The sequence below is a fragment of the Mobula birostris genome, chromosome 4, assembly GCF_030028105.1.
Source record: "Mobula birostris isolate sMobBir1 chromosome 4, sMobBir1.hap1, whole genome shotgun sequence".
NCBI classification, from domain to species: Eukaryota; Metazoa; Chordata; class Chondrichthyes; order Myliobatiformes; family Myliobatidae; genus Mobula; species Mobula birostris.
Window position 1 is genome coordinate 40,144,001 of NC_092373.1, and position 22,951 is coordinate 40,166,951.

Consider the following 22,951-nt stretch of genomic DNA (forward strand, 5'->3'; position numbering starts at 1 on the left):
TCCGCTGCCTACTTCCCTATCCTATCAATACAAGGAATATCCTTGGATGTTAAGCTCCAAACTATAATCTTCTTTCAGCCACAACCCAGCGATGCCCACAGCATCATACCTGCCAATCTCTAACTGCACTGCAAGATCATATACCTTATTCTATATACTGCATGCTTTCAAATATAACATCTTCAGTCCTGTGTTCATAACCTTTTTTGATTTTGACCCCTGTGGCACTTTAACTCCTACCATTCACTGCAATTTTGCCCTATCATCTGCCTGTCTTTCCTCATAATCGCACTACATACTACATCTAGTTGTATACCAACTGCCCCATCACTCATGTTCATATCCTCCCTGCCAAATTGGTTTAAACCCTCCTGAACAGTTTTAGCAAACTTGCTCACAAGGGTATTGATCCCCTTCAAGTTCAGGAGTAACCTGTCCCTTTTGTACAGGTCATACCTTCCCCAGAAGAGATCCCAAAGATCCAGAATTCTGAAATCCTGCCTCCTGCACTAATTCCTCAGCCATGCATTCATCTGCCAAATTATCCTATTCTTGCCCTCAGTGGTGCGTGACACAGGCAGCAAACCAGAGATAATTTCCCCGAAGGTCCTATTTTTCAGCTTTCTACCTAACTCTCTCTCTTCCTCTCTTTAAAACCTCCTTGCCTTTCCTACCTATATCATTGGTACAATGTGTACTACAAGTTCTGGTTGTTCACCTCCCCTTTAGAATGCCGTGGACCCGATCCGTGACACCTCTGACCTGGACACGTGAGAAGCAACATACCGTCCAGCTGTCTCTTTCACATCCACAGAATCTGCTGTCTGCTCCTCTAATTAAGGACCCCCCCCCCCCCCAATCACTACTATACTCCTCTTCACCCGCTCCCTCTGAGCCACAGAGACAGTGCCAGAGATCAGATCGCCTTGTACTTACTATTGAGGGGAGCAGCCACGGTACTCTGCACTTGCTGCCTATTCCCTTTCCCTCTTCTGACAGTCACCCAGATACCCATCTTCTGCAATTTAGGAGTGACTACCTCCCTGTAGTTCTTATTTCTCACCACCTCATTTTCCCATATGAACAGAAGGTCATCGAGCTGCAGCTCCAGTTCAGATATTTAGACAATTACGGGCCAAATGCTGGTAAATGGAATCAGCTCAGGTAGGGACTTCAGTTAGCATGGACAAGTTGTATAGCTCTTGACTTTTAATATTTTTAATATTAAATGCATTCATATTTGTTTTGAATATAGTAATTTTCAGATGATTATTTTAAGTGAAAAATATTTTCTTATTACAAATGGCTTCAAAATAGTAAAATTCTATTATTTTTTAAATCTTTCACATGATTTGTGTAAATGTCTGTTTCGAATCCTGTATTCTTTGTAGCTGTTTAACACTCAAGCTGCAGCCTCCATTGATATGAATTTGACTGTGTACAACATGTGCTTTAAATGCCAGCTCCATTGCATAAACTTAGGCTGTTCCTCTGGTTCAAGGATGATATTGATTTGAGTTTGTGGATTTCAGGGTAGCTAATAACACCAATGTAGGGACACAGGCTCTTCCATAGTTGGAACAGGTGGAAGTCTTGATTTGTTTTGTCTGCTGCCTGCTCAGCAACTCTATCTGTTCCTTATTGTGGCCTCAAATTTCTCAATACCAGCCATTTCCTTTTGAAGTGATTTTGGATTAAACATTCCCAAATGAGCATTAATACTGTATTTCTTCACGGGGCTTTGGATCTTTTTCTCTCTGCCTGGTAATCTTTCCCATAATGGTGCACAGAGTGATCCCTGCTTTGGGATTCTTGTGCCAGGCATGCAATCAGTGTGGCCTGCTTGATGTAGCTGAGAGTAACAAGAGCCTCGATACAGTGAATATTGTTCTGGGGGAAGTGCTGATATTGGTTTGCTTGTTCTTCCAGTGACTGAAGGACTTTGCAAAGGCAGTGATGCTGGTGTTATTCCAGATGTGACTGTTGTAAGTTGTTCAAGTCTCAGGAGCGTGTAGGAGGGCAGGGATCACTACAGTCTTGATAAGTGAGTTTTGTGCCAGGTCTGAGATCTTGATATTTGGATATCCTTTTCTCCAGATGATCAAAGACAGTGGTGCATTGAAGGCAATGTTGAATTTCATCATCAACATCTGTCTTGCTGAGTGGTTGCTTCCAAGATGTAGAAAGTGTTCATGTTTTCCTGATGTCTCCATGAATCATTATCATCAGATAACAAGATAGTGCAGAAGAACTACTTTGTATCACTCTGGTTCTCTCTGTCTAAAACCATAGTGAAAATGACCAGCTGATATCTCCAAGAAAAATGCAAACAGTAGCATTGGTACTATATATAGCCATTTTAAGCTCAAAGCCATCGATTGGGAGCAAGAGGAAGAAGAGTATTGGCTGCTGTTGTTTTTTTTTTACAGATGTTGACTGTTTGCCCATTCTCTTATCTTCTGTGTAAATGTCAGTGATGGTTTGAAACTCAGCCTGCTGCATCGGTCTTCTGCAGCTCAACTATTGAGTAGCCTTGCTTTCCAGAGTGTAGCTGCAGTAAGTGGAAAAACATGGCAATTTTTTTAGGGATAAGATGCAACACTTTGGCACAAAAGATATAAAATAATGTAGTCATGTTTGATGCTAATCTCCACTGAGAGTGGTTCTGCTTTAGATTTAATGGTTAATATCACAACTTGCAAGCTGCCATTAAGCAATAAAGATGTAGACATATTACTGTAACCAGAGAACTTGAAGTGTGTGCTTGTCCCATGGTCCCTCCCGGTAGATGTTGTCAAAGGTTTTTTTAAGACAACTTACAGTGGCTTGTGCTGCTCTCTACGTTTCTCCTGGTGATGTGACAAGGTAAAGATAATTTTCACTGTACCTTTAGATGGACAGAATACACAGTGATTCTAAAGATAGTACTTCAGCCACTGAAGGAGGTTGATTGAGCAGGATCCTGGAGATGACATGCCTTATGGTAAACTGCATGGAGCCCACTCTGTTCACTTTTGTTTCCTTTCTTAAAGGTGTCCCAGAATAGCCTCCTCTTACAAGATGAGGGTGAATTCACCACTGAGTGTTGGGATTTCAGCAGGGATATTGTCTGCTTCCAAGTCCTTGCTACTTTTTGAAAATGGCCTTCTCAAATTTTTGCTTATCAGGAGTGGCAGCCTAGAAAGGTTGCTGAAGGAGTTAGTCAAGTCTGCTCATATTTAGTCAGAACTGCATTTGAGAAGTTCTTTGAAATGCTCCTTCCATATTGTCTTTGACTTTGATTAGTTAGCCGTTGTTCTTGACTATCAGAGCCTAGAGTGTTGGACCATGGTTTCATTAGTGCTTTAAAAACTGAATGTTTTGGTCATCGGTAATCTGTTGAGTCTCCTGCACCTTCTCTGTCCACCATCTGTTCTGTAGGTCCCTGGTTTTCTGCTGAACCTACGCCTTCACTTGTCTGTGGAGTTGTTTCTTTGCTTGAGACATGGTGGTGCTTCAAATCTGGGAATCCCTTGTGTTGGCTCTTGGATCTTCCAGTCATGTGTGTCTTCATAAATTCCAGTTATGGTGAAATTCTGTGCAGTAGACATTTTTTTGGCTCCTGTTGACTGGGAGTTGTCAGATTGTCTTTGAGACCCAAATCAACTACTTTTGCACCAATCTTGATTAACTTCTCAATTTCAGTAAAACTTCAAATGAGCAAATATGAAGTGAGTAATTATGCATTTTGAAAATATGAGATTTGCGCATGATTCTCAAAGTTTCTTCATAATTAACTGACACAATTATTTTATTTGTAGATTTTGACAGGGATATCTGATTTCTTGGCTTTCATGGTGCTATACAATTACATCATTCCAATCTCACTTTATGTTACCGTTGAGATGCAAAAATTCTTGGGATCCTTTTTCATTGTGTGGGATCTTGATTTATACCATGAATTTTCCGGTCAGCGGGCACAAGTTAATACCTCTGACCTTAATGAAGAACTTGGACAGGTGAGAATTTTCATTTTAAACAAATGTTTGTGATTTATGTTTGAGTGTTTACACTGCCACAAATTTTCTGTTGAATATAACCAAAGAGAACAATTGCAAATAGTTCTATAGTTTGGGAATACCATTTAAGTTACTTACTAAACTCCTGCAATTATTTTCTGTGCTCGTGCACCACTCCTCGCAATCCAAGACAGTTGAAACTACTTGTGGTTGGGTTAAGATGGGGAAGTTTTTGGAAATCGTCTTTCCCGTCTTGCATTATTTGCATTAAAGAGTACTGATTAACCAGGAATATGATTTTAATCCTTTAGGTGGAGTATGTATTGACAGACAAAACTGGAACACTGACTGAAAATGAAATGAAATTCAGGGAATGTTCTATTAATGGCATTAAGTACAAATATATGAATGGGAGTTTGGTCCCTGAAGGAGTGACTGGAGAAATTAACAGACAAACTTTTGTAAGTTCCAATTTTGTTGGCTAAAAGTTATTAAGACACAATTTTTCATTTACAGTTGTATTTTGATGCTTCTCAAGTTGACAAATGCTTGTCTAGATTTTTGAATGTAGTATCAGTATAAAAACATTTTCTATTAGGCAACTCCTTAGCCAATTATAACTCTTCTCATCACAACAAGTGCTACTGTGAAATTAAAGTCAATGCTGGAAACGATAAGCAGATTAAACAACAATAATGAAGAGAAGTTGATGTTCCAGCTTAGCCTTTCATCCATACTGGGTGGGGGAGGAACTTGATACTTTTGCACATAACCAGAAAGGTGACAGAGAATGTGACGGGTGAGGGAAAACGAGTTGATATATGAACCGAAGGCAAGAAAAATTGACAAAACCTAGTGGAATAGGGTAAGTAGAGACCATTAATAGGTCAAAAGAAGTGTCAGAGGAAATAACAGAATAATCAGTGGCATTGAATTAGGAACATTATGTACCTGATGGAAAGAATGGATGCTGTTCCATTAACCTGAGCTTCTTTGAAATGTTGTCAGAGTGGAATGGAGGCGGAGAATTTTTGCACCAGGATGCACCTCTTTGTAGGACCCTGAAATCTGATTATGCTTGCAGACTTAACGTGGACATTCCACAAAGCAGTCCACCCAAGCTCAGTTATTCTAGGCAGAGCCATTTGTCATTATGTTTATGTTGTAGGCTATTATTGGCAAGGATCATTTGCCTAGACCCTGATCTTTTCCAGTTAACCACAAGGCATTAATGTTTGACTGAAGTTTGTCAATGAGTTAAACAGCATGGGAACATATTCTTTGACCCAAAGGACCTATGTCAAAATTCTCTTTTAATGTTCAGGAATATAGATTTCATTGGCAAAACCAGAATTTATTGCATAATCTTAGTTGCCTCATCCATCTACTTGAACTTCTACACTCTCTGTTTAAGGTCTTGTGGAATAGGTAGGCTGAAAGTACAAATCAAACAATTCTTTATTTGTTCAATACAAAATTAAAGGTGAATGGCTTGGATGGTTAATTAATGCTTAACCGAAACTAATGTGGCATGTGTGTATGTGTGTATATGTATGTATGTATGTATACATACAAGCGTGTATATGCATATTAAATCTGTCGTCTTGATTTTTCAAGGTTTTAGCACAATGAATGTTGGCTGGTGTATTTTAAACAACCTGTACTGAATAATTGAACCCATTTCTTCAGTCAAGCATCCCATTGTGCTTTGTGGCTACGTTAAGTTTATAGTCTATAATCATATATAGAATGGTATGTGTTTTCCACAGTCAATGGTCTCACACACTCAAATTATCCTAGGCAAACTCAGTTAACATAGACTAGGGATGTTAGAGGCTAATGCTAGTACTTAGTTTTGTTATAAAGCCTCTCGCTCCACTGAATGATGCTGAACATAAAATGAAACAATGTCTTGGCCCACTTTTTGGAAATTGGGGGGCTTAACATGCAATGATAATACTTAAAATTTAAATTTGTCATTAAAATTTAAATAAATTTCACTCAAAAACAAAATGCCACCTGTTCGATAGCTTTCAATGGTACCTGTATTTTTGTTTTCACTCCTTGGTATTTACCCCATTACATATTAGATTATGTTTATAATAATACAGAACATTCTTCACCCTAGTGCCCATTCTTCCTGTATACATCCAGACATTATTTTCTGGCAGTCTATTTAGACAAGCTAGAATCTAATGTCATTGTTCAGAGCTGACAAATGCAAATTTGCTGCAATTTTGACTTGCTGGTTGATGATTAGGGATAGATGGCTCCTCAGTACTAAGCTCTCATAATATGTCCTTCAGATAATTGTAGCAGAAGTGAATGAGATTAACTTGAACCGAGATCAAACTCAGAATGATTCGCATTAGTTATTTATTCCTGTTACTGATGTAAATTGGCTAATGTGCTTTGGTAGGCACTAGGCAAGATGAAGTAATCTAGTAAGTGTCAATGTTTAAAGACTTGATACCCTAAAGTGTTTGTTTGAATTCGTGTCAATTGTTTTATGGTTTTTATGTTTCATTTCCTAGACTAATGAAGAGGTGCTATTCTTGAAGGCAATATCCCTGTGCCACACAGTGCATATTAGTGACTTGGAAGAGATGCACAGATCTACTTCAAAGCGTGTTGTTACTGATTTATCCAAAATACAATACTATGCTGCCTCACCAGATGAGAAGGCTTTGGTGGAAGCTGCCAGAAGGTAAGCTATTTTTCTATTTCCTCGCACATATTTACTGAACCTATCAATCTGATATTTTTCCCTTGATTCAGAATTTATTTTATTGAATCTGATTTCAACAATTTGGAATCACATCAGACCTCTGTCTTACTGATTGTGTTATTGTTGTGTAAAGTATGGTGTAGAAGTAGTTCTCACTTTTAGTTATTTGGACCTTTGACTCATTGTGACAGTAAGTGAAGATGCTTCTGCTTGACATACTGATAACTGGAAGCTTAGTGTTCTGTAAACGTATTGCTTCATCCAGTAAATTTCGTATCTATAATGCCAATAATATCCAGGGTGAATTCTAATGGGTTATCCCATACTGAAGTTTTTGGACTCTGTGAAATCTGACACCTTTAAGTGATTCCACTTGTGCTAGTTATAACTAATAACCACTTATGGAGGAAGAAGTAGTAGTAAATTTCAAGTATACAAAATATGCATTCTAAAAAATGTGCAAATGTATTTGAGCTCATTGTCAGTATTTCTGTATGTGGTCATAGCGTACAGTCATTAATCTTAAAATGTAATCTTGTGTTTAAACATGTGTTGCTGACTCAAGTGATTGTAAGGCTATTTGAATACAAGTTCATCCAATACTGATTTCCGAGTAGCCTGAGTTTGACTTTTTTTAATTCCACTCATATAGAACTAAGTACTAAACCTTAATTGACATTTCAGTATAATGGTTGCAAAATATTTCCATAAGACAAAGGAGCAGAAGTTGGCCAATTGGCCCATCGAGTCTGCTCCGCCATTTTATCATGAGCTGATCCATTCTCCCATTTAGTCCCACTCCCCCGCCTTCTCATCATAACCTTTGATGCCCTGGCTACACAGATACCCATCAATCTCTGCCTTAAATACACCCAATGATTTGGCCTCCACTGCCGCCCGTGGCAACAAATTCCATAGATTCACCACCCTCTGGCTAAAAAAATGTCTTCGCATCTCTGTTCTGAATGGGCGCCCTTCAATCCCTAAGTCATGCCCTCTCGTACTAGACTCCCCCATCATGGGAAACAACTTTGCCACATCCACTCTGTCCATGCCTTTCAACATTCGAAATGTTTCTATGAGGTCCCCTCTCATTGTTCTAAACTCCAAGGAATACAGTCCAAGAGCGGACAAATGTTCCTCATATGTTAACCCTCTCATTCCCGGAACCACTCTAGTGAATCTTGCCTGTACCCTCTCCAATGTCAGCACATCCTTTCTTAAATAAGGAGCCCAAAACTGCCCACAGTACTCCAAGTGAGGTCTTACCAGTGCCTTATAGAGCCTCAACATCACATCCCTGCTCCTATACTCTAGTCCGTGAGAAATGAATGCCAACATTGTGTTCGCCGCCTTCACCACTGACTCAACCTGGAGGTTAACCTTAAGGGTATCCTGCACGAGGCCTCCCAAGTCCCGTTGCATCTCAGAACTTTTTTTTTTGCATCTCAGTACTTTGAATTCTCTCCCCATTTAAATAATAGTCTGCCCGTTTACTACTTCTGCCAAAGCGCATAACCATACACTTTCCAACATTGTATTTCATTTACCACTTCTTTGCCCATTCTTCTAATCTATCCAAGTGTCTCTGCAGACTCTGTTTCCTCAGCACTACCAGCCCCTCCACCTATCTTTGTATCATCAGCAAACATAGCCACAAAGCCATCTATTCCATAATCCAAATCATTGATGTACAATGTAAAAAGAAGCTGCTCCAATACAGATCCCTGTGGAGCACCAACCAGAATAGGATCCCTTTATTCCCACTCTCTTTCCTGCCAATCAGCCAATGCCCTATCCCTTATGTAACTTTCCCGTAATTCCATGGGCTCTTACCTTGTTAAGCAGCCTCATGTGTGGCACCTTGTCAAAGGCCTTCTGAAAATCTAAATATACAACATCCACTGCATCTCCTTTGTCTAGCCTACTTGTAATTTCCTCAAAAAATTGTAATAGGTTTGTCAGGCAGGATTTTCCTTTAAGGAAACCATGCTGAGTTCTGCCTATCTTGTCATATGCCTCCAGGTACTCCGTAACCTCATCCTTGACAATTGACTCTAACAACTTCCCAACCACCAATGTCAAGCTAACATGTCTATAATTTCCTTTTTGCTTCCTTGCCCCCTTCTTAACATTTGCAATCTTCCAGTCCTCCGGAATCATGCCAGAATCTATCGACTTTTGAAAGATCATTGCTAATGCCTCCACAATCTCCACAGCTACTTCCTTCAGAACACGAGGGTGCATTCCATCTGGTCCAGGAGATTTATCTACCATTAGACTATTCAGCTTCCTGAGTACTTTCTCTGTCGTAATTGTAACTGCACACACTTCTCTTCCCTGCCACCCTTGAGTGTCCAGTATACTGCTGATGTCTTCCTCAGTGAAGACTGATGCAAAATACTCATTCAGTTCCTCCGCCATCTCCTTATCCCCCCTCACAATTTCTCCAGCGTCATTTTCTATCAGTCCTCTATCTACTCTCACCTGTCTTTTACTCTTAATATATTTGAAAAAGCTTTTAGTATCCTCTTTGATATTATTTGCTAGCTTCCTTTCATAGTTCATCTTTTCCCTATTAATGACCTTCTTAGTTTCCTTTTGTAAGTTTTTAAAAACTTCCCAATCCTCTGTCTTCCCACTAATTTTTGCTTCCTTGTATGCCCTCTCCTTTGCTTTAACTTTGGCTTTGACTTCTTTTGTCAGCCACGGTTGCATCCTTTCTCCATTTGAAAATTTCTTCTTTTTTGGAATACATCTGTCTTGCACCTTCCTCACTTCTGGCATAAACTTCAGCCACTGCTGCTCTGCCGTCCTTCCCACTATTGTCCCTTTCCAGTCACCTTTGGCCAGTTCCCCTCTCATGCCACTGTAATTTCCTTTACTCCACTGAAATACCGACACATTGGATTTTGGCTTCTCTTTTACAAATTTCACAGTGAACTCAATCATGTTATGATCACTGCCTCCGAGGGTTCCTTCACCTCAATCTCTCTAATCACCTCCAGTTCATTACACAATACCCAATCCAGTACAGCCGATCCCCTAGTGGGCTCAACATCAAGCTGTTCTAAGTATAACACCTTAAGACCAGTATTTGGTACTTTTTGCTTTGATTGCACTGCAACTCATCCCAATGGCTGCCAACTTATAACCATATATCCATTACGCCACAGAAACAGGCCATCTCGGCCCTTCTAGTCCATGCCGAACTCTTACTCTCACCTAGTCCCACCGACCAGCACTCAGCGCATAACCCTCCATTCCTTTCCTGTCCATATAGCTGTCCAATTTAACTTTAAACGACAACATCGAATCTGTCTCAACCACTTCTGTTGGAAGTTCCACACAGCTACCACTCTCTGAGTAAAGAAGTTCCCCCTCATGTTACCCCTAAACTTTTGCCCTTTAACTCTCAACTCATGTCCTCTTGTTTGAATCTCCATCACCTGCCTGTCTTTCCTGACATCTTTACTGCTCACTATCTTCGAAGTATTTCTGTTTTCTGAGGCTGAGGCTGTGTACAAGAAGGTCAGGGACGTCTCTATTTCCTGAGGAGACAGAGGTCCTTCAACATCTGCTGGACGATGCTGTGGATGTTCTACAAGTCTGTGGTGGCCAGTGCTATCATGTTTACTGTTGTGTGCTGGGGCAGCAGGCTGAGGGTAGCAGACACCAACAGAATCAACAAACTCATTCGTAAGGCTAGTGATGTTGTGGGGATGGAACTGGACTCTCTGACGGTGGTGTCGGAAAAGAGGATGCTGCCCAAGTTGCATGCCATCTTGGACAATGTCTCCCATCCACTACATAATGTACTGGTTGGGCACAGGAGTGCATTCAGCCAGAGACTCATTCCACCGAGATGCAACAGAGAGCGTCATAGGAAGTCATTCCTGCCTGTGGCCATCAAACTTTACAACTCCTTCCTTGGAGGGTCAGAGACCGTGAGCCAGTAGGCTGGTCCTGGACTTATTTCATAATTTACTGGCGTAATTTACATATTACTATTTAACTATTTATGGTTCTATTACTATTTATGGTGCAACTGTAACAAAAACCGATTTCTCCTGGGATCAATAAAGTATGACTATGTTTTCCCCTTCCTCTGCTCTATCATTCCGGTTCCCATCCCCCTGCCAAATTAGTTTAAACCCTCCCTAACAGCTCTATTAAACCTTCCCTTCAGGATATTGGTCCCCTTCGGGTTCAGGTATAACCCGTCCATTTTGAACAGGTCATACTTCCCCCAGAAGAGATCCCAATGATCCAAGAATCTGAAGCCCTGCCCCCTGCACCAGTCTCTCAGCCACACATTCATCTGCCTGATCCTACTATTCTTGCCCTCGCTAGCACATGGCACAGGTAGCAATCCCGAGATTACTACCCTGGAGGTCCTGCTTCTCAGCTTCCTTCCTAACTCCCAGAAATCGCTCATCAGGACCTCCTCCCTTCTCCTATCTATGTCATTGGTACTAACATGTACTAAGACAACTGGCTGCTCGCCCTCTCCCTTCAGGATATTCTGGACCTGATCTGAGACATCCCATACCCTGGCACCTGGGAGGCAACACACCATTTCCTGGGAAAAGCACTAAAGAAATGAAACTGCCCCACCCCAGTCCTTCAGTTTGTTTCTCTTTGTTTATTCTTTATTGCTTTGCACAAGAGCTTAAATTGAACAGGGAGAAAATGAAACTGATACGTTGTCAACTGTGTTAGCTTGTATATATTTTTCATCTAGATCCAGACTGCATCAACTGTGTTAGATTGTATACGTTTTTCATCTAGATCCAGACTACATGCTACTTCCATGTAATTTTTTCACTGCCAAGATAAGGATGTATTATAGCTTGTGCTGCTAATTTGCCTTGGATAATTCCCTCGTGCCACCAGCACCACCCTGCTTCTCAACCCCCCCCCCCTTACAAAACTTTCCCACTGATAGATCACTCAATAGTGAAGCACCTGCTGTTTTTTTTTCTGGCTACTTTTTTAGTTTTCAGCTACACTTCTGGTAGGTTTTTGCATTTGAAAGCTAGAAATGAAAGTAATACGGATAATTTCCACACACATTTTGAGTCTGCTCCAGGTTTTAAAGTTGTTATAGACAGTCCCCCAAAATGGATTGTCTGCACTTTTTGAAAAGTTCAATAGCGTGTACATCAAAGTTTGAGTAAATTCCTGATCATCCTATAGATTAGGGGTTGCCAACCCGTTGATCACGATCGACCGGTTGATCTTTGAGACTTTCCCAGTAGATCCCGAAGAAAAATCAAAAATAAATACACAAATACTGTTGTAATGTGAGCATTATAAAAGTAAGTAATACTAATTAGGATAATGGTAATATAGCAATATTTTCGCTAAAAAGCTGTTTGTAAAGAGAGATTGTTTCCGGGTTGCAGGGGTTTAGTTCCATTCTTTCTGCCCAGTGCACGTGTGTAGTTCCCCCGCCATACACCGCATTTTCAGCGTAGCCTGTGCTGCATCAAAGTGACCAATCAGATTAGATAAGAGTACAGACTGTCGCAAACACCAATATACTGCAGTGGTCCCCAACCTCCGGGCCGTGAAGCATGCAGTGGTGCAGTGGTAGTCGGGATGCACACAGCACATCTTTAAGAAAAAAAGCTGAAATAAACAAGCTAATTAATTAGGTGCCGCCCGGCACATAAATGTCAGCTCAGATCAGAGGCGACACAATCGGCAATCGCTCATGATATCCTGATAGCATAGCGGAGGCTCCACGAAAGAAGGTGAAAACATACAAATTCCATCCAGAATGGGAAGAGGAATTTCTGTTTACCTTGGTGAAAGACAAGTGCGTATGTACGTTGTGCCACCAAACACAAGCACTGACTAAAAGAGGGAATCTGGACCGGCACCGCAACACCAACCACCAGGAATTTAAAGACACCTACCCCACCCCCCCAAAGAGCGCAATTTGTGCCTGGAACGTTGAGCTGAAATTGGGGTTGAGGGCCCAGCAATCGTTTTCCACAAAACATGCTGCTCAAAATAAGGCTGCTATTGAAGCATCATTTCGTGTAAGTCACCTTTTGGCTAAACACAAGAAGCCTTTTACAAATGGCAATTTTATTCAAGGAAGCAATGATCATTACCGCAGAGACTGTTTTTAATGACTTTAAAAACAAAAACAGCATCACAACCGCAATATGTAATATACTGCTTGGCCCTGCAACACTGACAAGGAGGGTAGAGTCACCATCGGAGGACGTGAATATTTTTCACGACAGTTCGATGAATCCCTGGATGTAATGCAAACAGCTCAGCTTGTTGTATTTGTCAGAATGGTTTTCCAGGATTTTACAACAAAGGAGGACTTCCTCACTCTTTTGCAATTAAAGGAAAGAACGAGAGGTGAGGATATTTACAATGAGTTTTAAAAAATATGTTCGTGAAAATGACGTCCCCATTCATAAACTAGTGGCAATTACTACTGATGGGGCCGAGCAATGCGCGGTGTGCACGTTGGTTTTATACCACTAAAAGTCAGTGCCTACTTCAGGTCAACTTATCTATGTGAAATTGCATTTTCACAGATGAAAATTATTAAATCTAAGTACAGGAGCTGACTTACTGACAGATACCTCACTAGAGTTGCCAACTTTCTCACTCCCAAATAACAGACAAAAGTAGCAGTCAAATCCCGGGACATTTGTGTTTACCCCGAGAAGGACTACCATGACCATGAAGCTTTGTACGGGCACCTGTGTGCACATGCATGTACGTGCCAATTTTTTTTTTTTACCCCACGAAACAGTTTTGGCTTAATTTTCATTATTTCTACTTTATATAGGCTGTGTATTTAATATATCATTCCTGCTTTTACTATATATTAGTGTTATTTTAGGTTTATGTATTATTTGATATGATTTAGTAGGTTATTTCTTTGGGTTTGGGAATGCTCAAAATTTTTTTCCATATAAATTAATGGTAATTGCTTCTTCAGCGTAAAGCATTTTGGCACGAAAGTTTCATAGGAACGTTCTACCTTAGGGGGTGGAATATGGGACAGTTGGCAACCCCACACCTCACAGACTCTCAGACTGGCTGTTTGTAGTTATGAGCCAAATTTCAGGGAACTAGCAGAAAGTATTCAGCCCCAGTCATCACACTGAGTGGAACAGTCAATTTTTATTCATTTATTTTCCCTGTTGAAATAAAATTAAATAATGAAACTTAGAATTAAAGGTGTGAAGTATTGTAATATTCTTAAAGAAAGACAGCTATGGCCTGTTTGATATGCTAGTTACAGTGTTTTCTTGTTTGAATTAATTTGAAAGTTTGACAAAAGTATTTTGTGTAATTCAAATACAATTCACCCAAATAAAAGGCCTCAAATTGGAAGTACAATCTGAGTTGTTTTTAAACGATTTAGTAGGTAGATCTTGCCTTTCACTGAGGTCAGACTAAATGGCCTATAATTTACTTTCTCTGCCTCTCTCCCTTCTTGAAGAGTGGAGTGACATTTGCAATTTGCCAGTTTTCTGGAACCATTCCAGAATCTAATAATTCTTAAAAGATCATTACTCAGGCCTCCACAATCTCTTTAGCCACCTCTTTCAGAACCCTGCATTGTACATAATCTGGGCCAAGTGACTTATCTACCTTCGGACCTCTGTTTTCCTCTCTAGTAATGGTAACTTCATGACGTCTGACATGTGGAACTTCCACCATACTGTTAGTGTCTTCCACAGTGAAGATTGATGCAAAAGGCTTATTCAGTTCATCCGCCATTTCCTTGTTCCCCCATTACTACCTCTCCAGCATCGCTTTCCAGCGGTCTGATATTCACTGTTGCCTCTCTTTTACACTGAATGTATCTGAAGGAATTTTTGGTATCCTCTTTGATATTATTGGTTAGCTTACTTTCATATTCCATCTTTACCTTAATAAAAGGTAAATGGGAATCAAATTAAAGAGGCTAGGCGTGAGGAGGTTAGTTCACTACAGGGGGATGGGAACCAGTGCAGAGAGGCAGAGGGGTGTAAAGTGAGGGTAGAAACAAAAAGTACTATGGAGAAAAGTAAAAGTGGCAGGTCGACAAATCCAGGGCAAGCATTAAAAAGGGCCACTTTTCAGCATAATTGTATAAGGGCTAAGAGAGTTGTAAAAGAGCGCCTGAAGGCTTTGTGTGTCAATGCAAGGAGCATTCGTAATAAGGTGGATGAATTGAAAGTGCAGATTGTTATTAATGATTATGATATAGTTGGGATCACAGAGACATGGCTCCAGGGTGACCAGGGATGGGAGCTCAACGTTCAGGAATATTCAATATTCAGGAGGGATAGACATGAAGGAAGGGGAGGTGGGGTGGCGTTGCTGGTTAAAGAAGAGATTAACGCAATAGAAAGGAAGGACATAAGCCGGGAAGATGTGGAATCGATATGGGTAGAGCTGCGTAACACTAAGGGGCAGAAGACGCTGGTGGGAGTTGTGTACAGGCCACCTAACAGTAGTAGTGAGGTCGGAGATGGTATTAAACAGGAAATTAGAAATGTGTGCAATAAAGGAACAGCAGTTATAATGGGTGACTTCAATCTACATGTAGATTGGGTGAACCAAATTGGTAAAGGTGCTGAGGAAGAGGATTTCTTGGAATGTATGCGGGATGGTTTTTTGAACCAACATGTCGAGGAACCGACTAGAGAGCAGGCTATTCTGGACTGGGTTTTGAGCAATGAGGAAGGGTTAATTAGCGATCTTGTCGTGAGAGGCCCCTTGGATAAGAGTGACCATAATATGGTGGAATTCTTCATTAAGATGGAGAGTGACATAGTTAATTCAGAAACAAAGGTTCTGAACTTAAAGAGGGGTAACTTTGAAGGTATGAGACGTGAATTAGCTAAGATAGACTGGCAAATGACACTTAAAGGATTGATGGTGGATATGCAATGGCAAGCATTTAAAGGTTGCATGGATGAACTGCAACAATTGTTCATCCCAGTTTGGCAAAAGAATAAATCAAGGAAGGTAGTGCACCCGTGGCTGACAAGAGAAATCAGGGTTAGTATCAATTCCAAAGAAGCAGCATACAAATTAGCCAGAGAAAGTGGCTCACCTGAGGACTGGGAGAAATTCAGAGTTCAGCAGAGGAGGACAAAGGGCTTAATTAGGAAGGGGAAAAAAGATTATGAGAGAAAACTGGCAGGCAACATAAAAACGGACTGTAAAAGCTTTTATAGGTATGTAGAAAGGAAAAGACTGGTAAAGACAAATGTAGGTCCCCTGCAGGCAGAAACAGGTGAGTTGATTATGGGGAGCAAGGACATGGCAGACCAATTGAATAATTACTTTGGTTCTGTCTTCACTAAGGAGGACATAAATAATCTTCCAGAAATAGTAGGGGACAGAGGGTCCAGTGAGATGGAGGAAATGAGCGAAATACATGTTAGTAGGGAAGTGGTGTTAGGTAAATTGAAGGGATTGAAGGCAGATAAATCCCCAGGGCCAGATGGTCTGCATCCCAGGGTGCTTAAGGAAGTAGCCCAAGAAATAGTGGATGCATTAGTGATAATTTTTCAAAACTCGTTAGATTCTGGACTAGTTCCTGAGGATTGGAGGGTGGCTAATGTAACTCCACTTTTTAAAAAAGGAGGGAGAGAGAAACCGGGGAATTATAGACCGGTTAGCCTAACGTCGGTGGTGGGGAAACTGCTGGAGTCAGTTATCAAGGATGTGATAACAGCACATTTGGAAAGCGGTGAAATGATCGGACAAAGTCAGCATGGATTTGTGAAAGGAAAATCATGTCTGACGAATCTCATAGAATTTTTTGAGGATGTAACTAGTAGAGTGGATAGGGGAGAACCAGTGGATGTGGTATATTTGGATTTTCAGAAGGCTTTTGACAAGGTCCCACACAGGAGATTAGTGTGCAAACTTAAAGCACACGGTATTGGGGGTAAGGTATTGGTGTGGGTGGAGAGTTGGTTAGCAGACAGGAAGCAAAGAGTGGGAATAAACGGGACCTTTTCAGAATGGCAGGCGGTGACTAGTGGGGTACCGCAAGGCTCAGTGCTGGGACCCCAGTTGTTTACAATATATATTAATGACTTGGATGAGGGAATTAAATGCAGCATCTCCAAGTTTGCGGATGACACGAAGCTGGGTGGCAGTGTTAGCTGTGAGGAGGATGCTAAGAGGATGCAGGGTGACTTGGATAGGTTGGGTGAGTGGGCAAATTCATGGCAGATGCAATTTAATGTGGATAAATGTGAAGTTATCCACTTTGGTGGCAAAAATAGGAAAACAGATTATTATCTGAATGGTGGCCGATTAGGAAAAGGGGAGGTGCAACGTGACCTGGGTGTCATTATACACCAGTCATTGAAAGTGGGCATGCAGGTACAGCAGGCGGTTAAAAAGGCGAATGGTATGCTGGCATTTATAGCGAGAGGATTTGAGTACAGGAGCAGGGAGGTACTACTGCAGTTGTACAAGGCCTTGGTGAGACCGCACCTGGAGTATTGTGTGCAGTTTTGGTCCCCTAATCTGAGGAAAGACATCTTGCCATAGAGGGAGTACAGAGAAGGTTCAGCAGATTGATTCCTGGGATGGCAGGACTTTCATATGAAGAAAGACTGGATGAACTGGGCTTGTACTCGTTGGAATTTAGAAGATTGAGGGGGGATCTGATTGAAACGTATAAGATCCTAAAGGGATTGGACAGGCTAGGTGCAGGAAGATTGTTCCCGATGTTGGGGAAGTCCAGAACGAGGGGTCACAGTTTGAGGATAGAGGGGAAGCCTTTTAGGACTGAGATTAGGAAAAACTTCTTCACACAGAGAGTGGTGAATCTGTGGAATTCTCTGCCACAGGAAACAGTTGAGGCCAGTTCATTGGCTATATTTAAGAGGGAGTTAGATATGGCCCTTGTGGCTACGGGGTCAGGGGGTATGGAGGGAAGGCTGGGGCGGTGTTCTGAGTTGGATGATCAGCCATGATCATAATAAATGGCGGTGCAGGCTCGAAGGGCCGAATGGCCTACTCCTGCACCTATTTTCTATGTTTCTATGTTTCTATAACTTTTTAGTTGCCTTTTGTTGATTTTTAAAAGATTCCCAATCCTCTAAATTCCCACTAATTGTTACTCTATGCCCAATCTTTGGCTTTTTTGACTTCCCTTGTTAGCCTCGGTTGTGTCATCTTGCCTTTAGAATACTACTTCCTCTTTGGGATTTGTATACCCTGTGCTTTCTGAATTGTTTCCAGAAATTCCAGCCATTGCTGCTGTACCGTCATCCCTGCTGTGTTCTTTTCCAGTCAATTCTGTCCGTCTCCTCTCTCATGTCTCTGTAATTCCCTTTACTCAAGTGTAATACTGATAAATCTGATCTCATCTCTGTACCTCTGACTATGAAATGACCTATCAACACTGCAGTCCTCTTCACCTCTCTGCTGTTCTGAGCCACAGCACCAGACTCAGTGCCAGGGACCTGATCACTGTGGCTCCCCTGGTAGGCTATCCCCCTCAATAGTACCTGAAGTTGAATACTTATTACTGAGGTGAAGGCCATAAGTGTACTCTACACTGGCAGTGCATTTTCCTCCTTCCTCCTGACAGTCACCCAGTTACCTGTCTACTACAATCTAGGGGTGACTACCTCCCTGTAGCTCCTGTCTTTCACCTCCAGATTCTCTTGAATGAGTTGAAGGTCATAGAGCTGCAGCTCCAGTTGCTTAATATGTTCTCTCAGGAATTGTAGCTCAGTGTACCTTGTGCATATGTATTTGTCTGGGAGACTAGAGGTCTCTCAGACTTCCCACAACCCACAGAGTACAATACACTGCCCCTGGAACCGTTCTCACTAAACTACTATGCCCGAACAAATAAGAACAGAAAGAATAATTTACAAGATATTTAACCTCGCCCAAACCAGATGAATTAAAGCCACTCTTAAACACTGACACACTTAAAAGAATGGCTGTTCTGTTTGTACTAGAGTTATTTTCATTGGCCCTTTCTAATGAATCCCTCTTGCTGATTGGTCATTCCTCAACGCGGAGAAACTGCCGCGAAGCTCTGCCTTTAAAAACTGAACTCGGCCTTTTCTCCTTGGAGTGACGGAGGATGAGAAGTGACCTGATAGAGGTATATAAGATGCTGAGAGTCATTGATCATGTAGTTAGTCAGAGGCTTTTTCCCAGGGCTGAAATAGCTACCACAACAGGGCACAGGTTTAAGGTACTTGGGAGTAGGTACAGAGGAGATGTCAGGGGTAAGTTTTTTACGCAGAGAGTGGTGAGTGCGTGGAATGGGGTGCCGGCAGTGGTGGTGGAGGCAGATACAATAGGGTCTTTTAAGAGACTTTTGAATAGGGACATGGAGCTTAGAAAAATAGAGACCTATGAGTAACCCTAGTAATTTCTAAGGTAGGGACATGTTTGGCACAACTTTGTGGGCCGAAGGGCCTGTATTGTGCTATAGATTTTCCACGGTTTTTTTTTCTAAATCTCGATCACGGTCCTTATTGAAGGGTAGCTCTTTTTATGCACCCCTGACGTTGATTGTCCAACTCAGAGGCACAGATAGTAAAATTTTACCTCAGATCATGAATGTTTTGAACTCTAGTTCCTTAAACTTTTGTAGAAGAGAAACTTGTATTTTTAAGCTGAAGGTAGATAGATGATAAACAAGAGTGAGAAATTACTGGATAAATAAGATTATGTAGTTGGACTTGCAATCAGAAGCAATATGACAGTCATAATCTATGTTAAGGGGTGGAGATGACTTGAGGGGCCGAGTGGCCTACTACTAATTCGTCTGTTTGTATAACAGTGGAGATACAAACAGCTTGTATCAAGTTACAGACAGCTCAAAGCAAAATCAGAAGCTTAATATTGTCAATTTAAATGGAATGAAAGACTAAAAATAAGTCCTGTTGAAAAATCCAACTATAACTTAGCTCACCGAATAAAAGATATCCATCTTTGATATTACGTTGTTGTCGTCATATAAAGCTGATGTTTTTGTTGTTGCCTTTTATAAAAGTCATTTTGTGTTTCCTAAACTGCATTAGTTTTTGGGCACTTAGTTTCCTTTTGTTCTGATTGGCAGTTTAGCAAGTCTAAAACAGGCGGGTAGTATTGTCATCCTTCTTTTGGGGAGAGATATTTCCACCTAACTGGATTCCTTTTTATTCCAACACTTGCAGAAGTCTTTTTCCTTTTTTAGCTTTCACTTTTTTTCTTAATACCACTAACTCATTCGGAAATATTATTGCAAAGCTGCTGGTACTTTTTACAGTCTTCTAGGTGTGATCAATTTTGATGTATAATGTAAGAACTGGAGGATATCTGATCAAGATCTTAAATTTGGAACCAAATACTGGTTTCACTACATGCCAAGTCTCAATGGGGATCACCAAATTTTAATTCTATATATCAAATGGTGACACCTGATTACCATTACTTCTAGGGGCATAATGTGGTGTATCACGTTAATCTTTGAGAGAATAATGCAATAGAGATGGGTTGGGTACCAAATCTGTGATTCAGTTGTTATTTGTATTCAATGCTGCAGTCAGTAATACATCAAACCAGTTGAGAAATAAGTTCTTTAAATAGTTTTTTTTTAGAAACTTAATATTACTACAGCAGTATTACATTTGTTCAATGGTCTGAAAAAAGTCATTTATTTAAAATTTAATTTTGAGGAATTATCATAAACTCCCTTCATCTGGGGGTTTTGATGCATTTTCAGTCTGTTAGGAAGCATAGCTTGCTGAACTAGGTTGGTGTGTTTTTCCATTGTTATTTACATGCACCTCTAATGTTGCTTCTCAGACCCCTGTACTATTTTCTTTTAAATGGATGGTCTATTGAGAGAATTATAACATATTTACTTTCCTTTTATGTAGGATCGGAGTTGCATTTGCAGAATCTGATGACAATAGTGTAATACTTAGCACATTTGGAAAGACTGAAAGGTAACATAAAACTCCAGATGTGCAGATGGTCTTAATGTGTTGTTTCAAATGGTAGCACAAAATTTTAAATTCTGGTTTCTCAAGTCTCGAAATGAACATTTTGGTTTTTTTTTTCCTCACCGTATTTCCTCAATTGTATGGTTTCACTAGTATCACATTCTCATGGTCATGTTTTGCACGGATAATCATTATCAGATGGCTGTGTATAGGTATTACAATACCCAATTCTATATCTGTCCAATATCTGCATACAGACACACTTTACCCATAGAAGTGTCTGGATTGCAATCAAACTGGCTTCCAGCTTATGTTACTGTAATAATATTGTCTCCCAAGGCCAATTGTGTTATTCCGGAAACTGTCTTGAATGGCGTTGAATTTCTCACTATAATAATTAAGTTTCAGAAACCCAAGATTACTATGTTAGTATACTTAAAATATCTTTAACACTGCAGTATTGGCACCAAGCCTCCACTTACATGGATTCTATGAATGTTTTCTATCATTACTCAATTATCAGCCACAATATTCTTATCAGTACTGAAACTCCCAGTGTGGCGGTAGCCCTGGTGAAAGGTTATTCATTAGCTCATTGAAATATATATGCCACTGTATGAACATGAGATAAAAGCAGAAATGATAACTAAAAAGACAAGTCTCAGATATATATCTAAGTTTAAAAACTCCTTAATTCCCTATTACTTTCTTTTTGCTTTCTCCCTTTTTGCAGATACAAACTACTTGATGTTTTAGAGTTTGATGCAGATCGCAGGCGAATGAGTGTGATTGTTGAAACACCAGAAGGTACATTGGTGTTGCATTCTAACTGATGAATTTAAGAGCACCAAATGTGTGAATACACGGAATAGCTAAAATATTTAATTATTATGGAAATACTCAGCAGATCGAGCTGCATCTATGGGGAGAGAAACGGCTAACGTTTCAGATCAAAGAGCTTTCATTACTGGTCTTTGTTAGTAGATGACAGCCCTTGTTGGCATTGAATCCTGTGGTTAATTAACTTCCAGTTAAGCAGTTGGTCTGATCATACATTTCAATAGCATGATTTCCCCAGTTGCTCATTTTATTTTATTGACCTTTTAGAAGATTTGCATACATACATAATGTCATGTTAGTGAATGTGTAGTCGTTCAGTAAATGTACATAGAAATATTTCTTCTTTTAAAAGGTGACAACATCTAATTTGTTTCAGGAAAACTGGTAATGTTCACTAAAGGTGCAGAATCCTCCATCATTCCGTTAGTAAAATCAGGGGCAGTATCTGTGATGAATGCACATGTGGATGAACTTGCTATGGTAAGTTTTGCATCTTTTTGTAGGATTATGGATTGTGAACTTGGGCTCTGCAATTCCTATTTATTTGCATTAAACAACTTCCTAATACTCAAATAAGAGCTGCCACTTGAATTCTGGAGGCAATCTTAGTAAAAGGATTAGTGTGGAACTCAAGGCCATTGGTAATTTGTGGAGTAGACAGATTATCTTCCAAATGCTAACTGCACAACTGCAACCCATATGGATATCAATATCCCTTTGCCTGTTAACCTTTGATGTATTTGGCTCCTACCAGGCTGCTGATAGAATATAAACAATATCATGCACTCTGACAAAATGGCATCCACTGTTTTTTTCCCAAATCTTTAACTCAACCGCAAGTCTTGTCCCTGTATACTTTAGTCCTGTGTATAACCAAATCCAAGTGCAACCACTATCTGAGTCAGTGTCTGAGTTATAGCTGCATGTGCAAGACAACGTAACTGTATCTCTTCATCTTCACTGTGTTCTCTTCCTCCGTTGAAAGTTCCCATTCTTGGTTATCTGAAGAACAATGGAGCAATATTTGAGATATGCTGAGGGGAGAGGAGAAAAATATTGTGTACTTAAACATTTGCAACTTCAGAGTGAGAGTTTGCAACATGAGAAAGTAGTTGGATGGGTGAGTATGGATTAGCTATGCTTACTGCAGTCTTCCCCAAGGAGGTTAAAGCATGTGAATCTGCTTGTTTTCCAGTCCCTTCCTGATTCCTTCTCTTCTGCACTTCAGTTACGGTGAAATGCTAAGTGACTGTTGTGTTATTTGAATAACGTCACTTTCATGGTTGTGAAGCCCTAAGTTGAGAGTTTGAGGCTTGTACTGGTTCTGCACGTGCAAGGATGCTATAAAGCATATCCATTACTGTATACGGTTGAGTACCGATTAATTGAAATTGCTAGGTAGGTGATGTAGATGTAACAGTTTGACCAGT

At 40.5% G+C, this 22,951-nt stretch overlaps 1 protein-coding gene across 4 annotated transcripts in view; it reads left to right on the plus strand.

The window, feature by feature from the left end:
- The window catches only part of atp11b (ATPase phospholipid transporting 11B), a 178,089-nt gene that overhangs the window by 70,188 nt on the left and 84,950 nt on the right, over nucleotides 1-22,951 (plus strand). For 3 of the 4 annotated variants that reach the window (XM_072255213.1, XM_072255214.1, XM_072255215.1), the window contains exons 12-17: nucleotides 3,801-3,998; nucleotides 4,310-4,459; nucleotides 6,533-6,705; nucleotides 20,616-20,684; nucleotides 21,415-21,488; nucleotides 21,898-22,001. In XM_072255213.1, the coding sequence (XP_072111314.1) occupies nucleotides 3,801-3,998; nucleotides 4,310-4,459; nucleotides 6,533-6,705; nucleotides 20,616-20,684; nucleotides 21,415-21,488; nucleotides 21,898-22,001 (768 nt within the window). The remainder of the gene's footprint in view (nucleotides 1-3,800; nucleotides 3,999-4,309; nucleotides 4,460-6,532; nucleotides 6,706-20,615; nucleotides 20,685-21,414; nucleotides 21,489-21,897; nucleotides 22,002-22,951) is intronic. The other variant, XM_072255216.1, reaches the window with a different exon arrangement.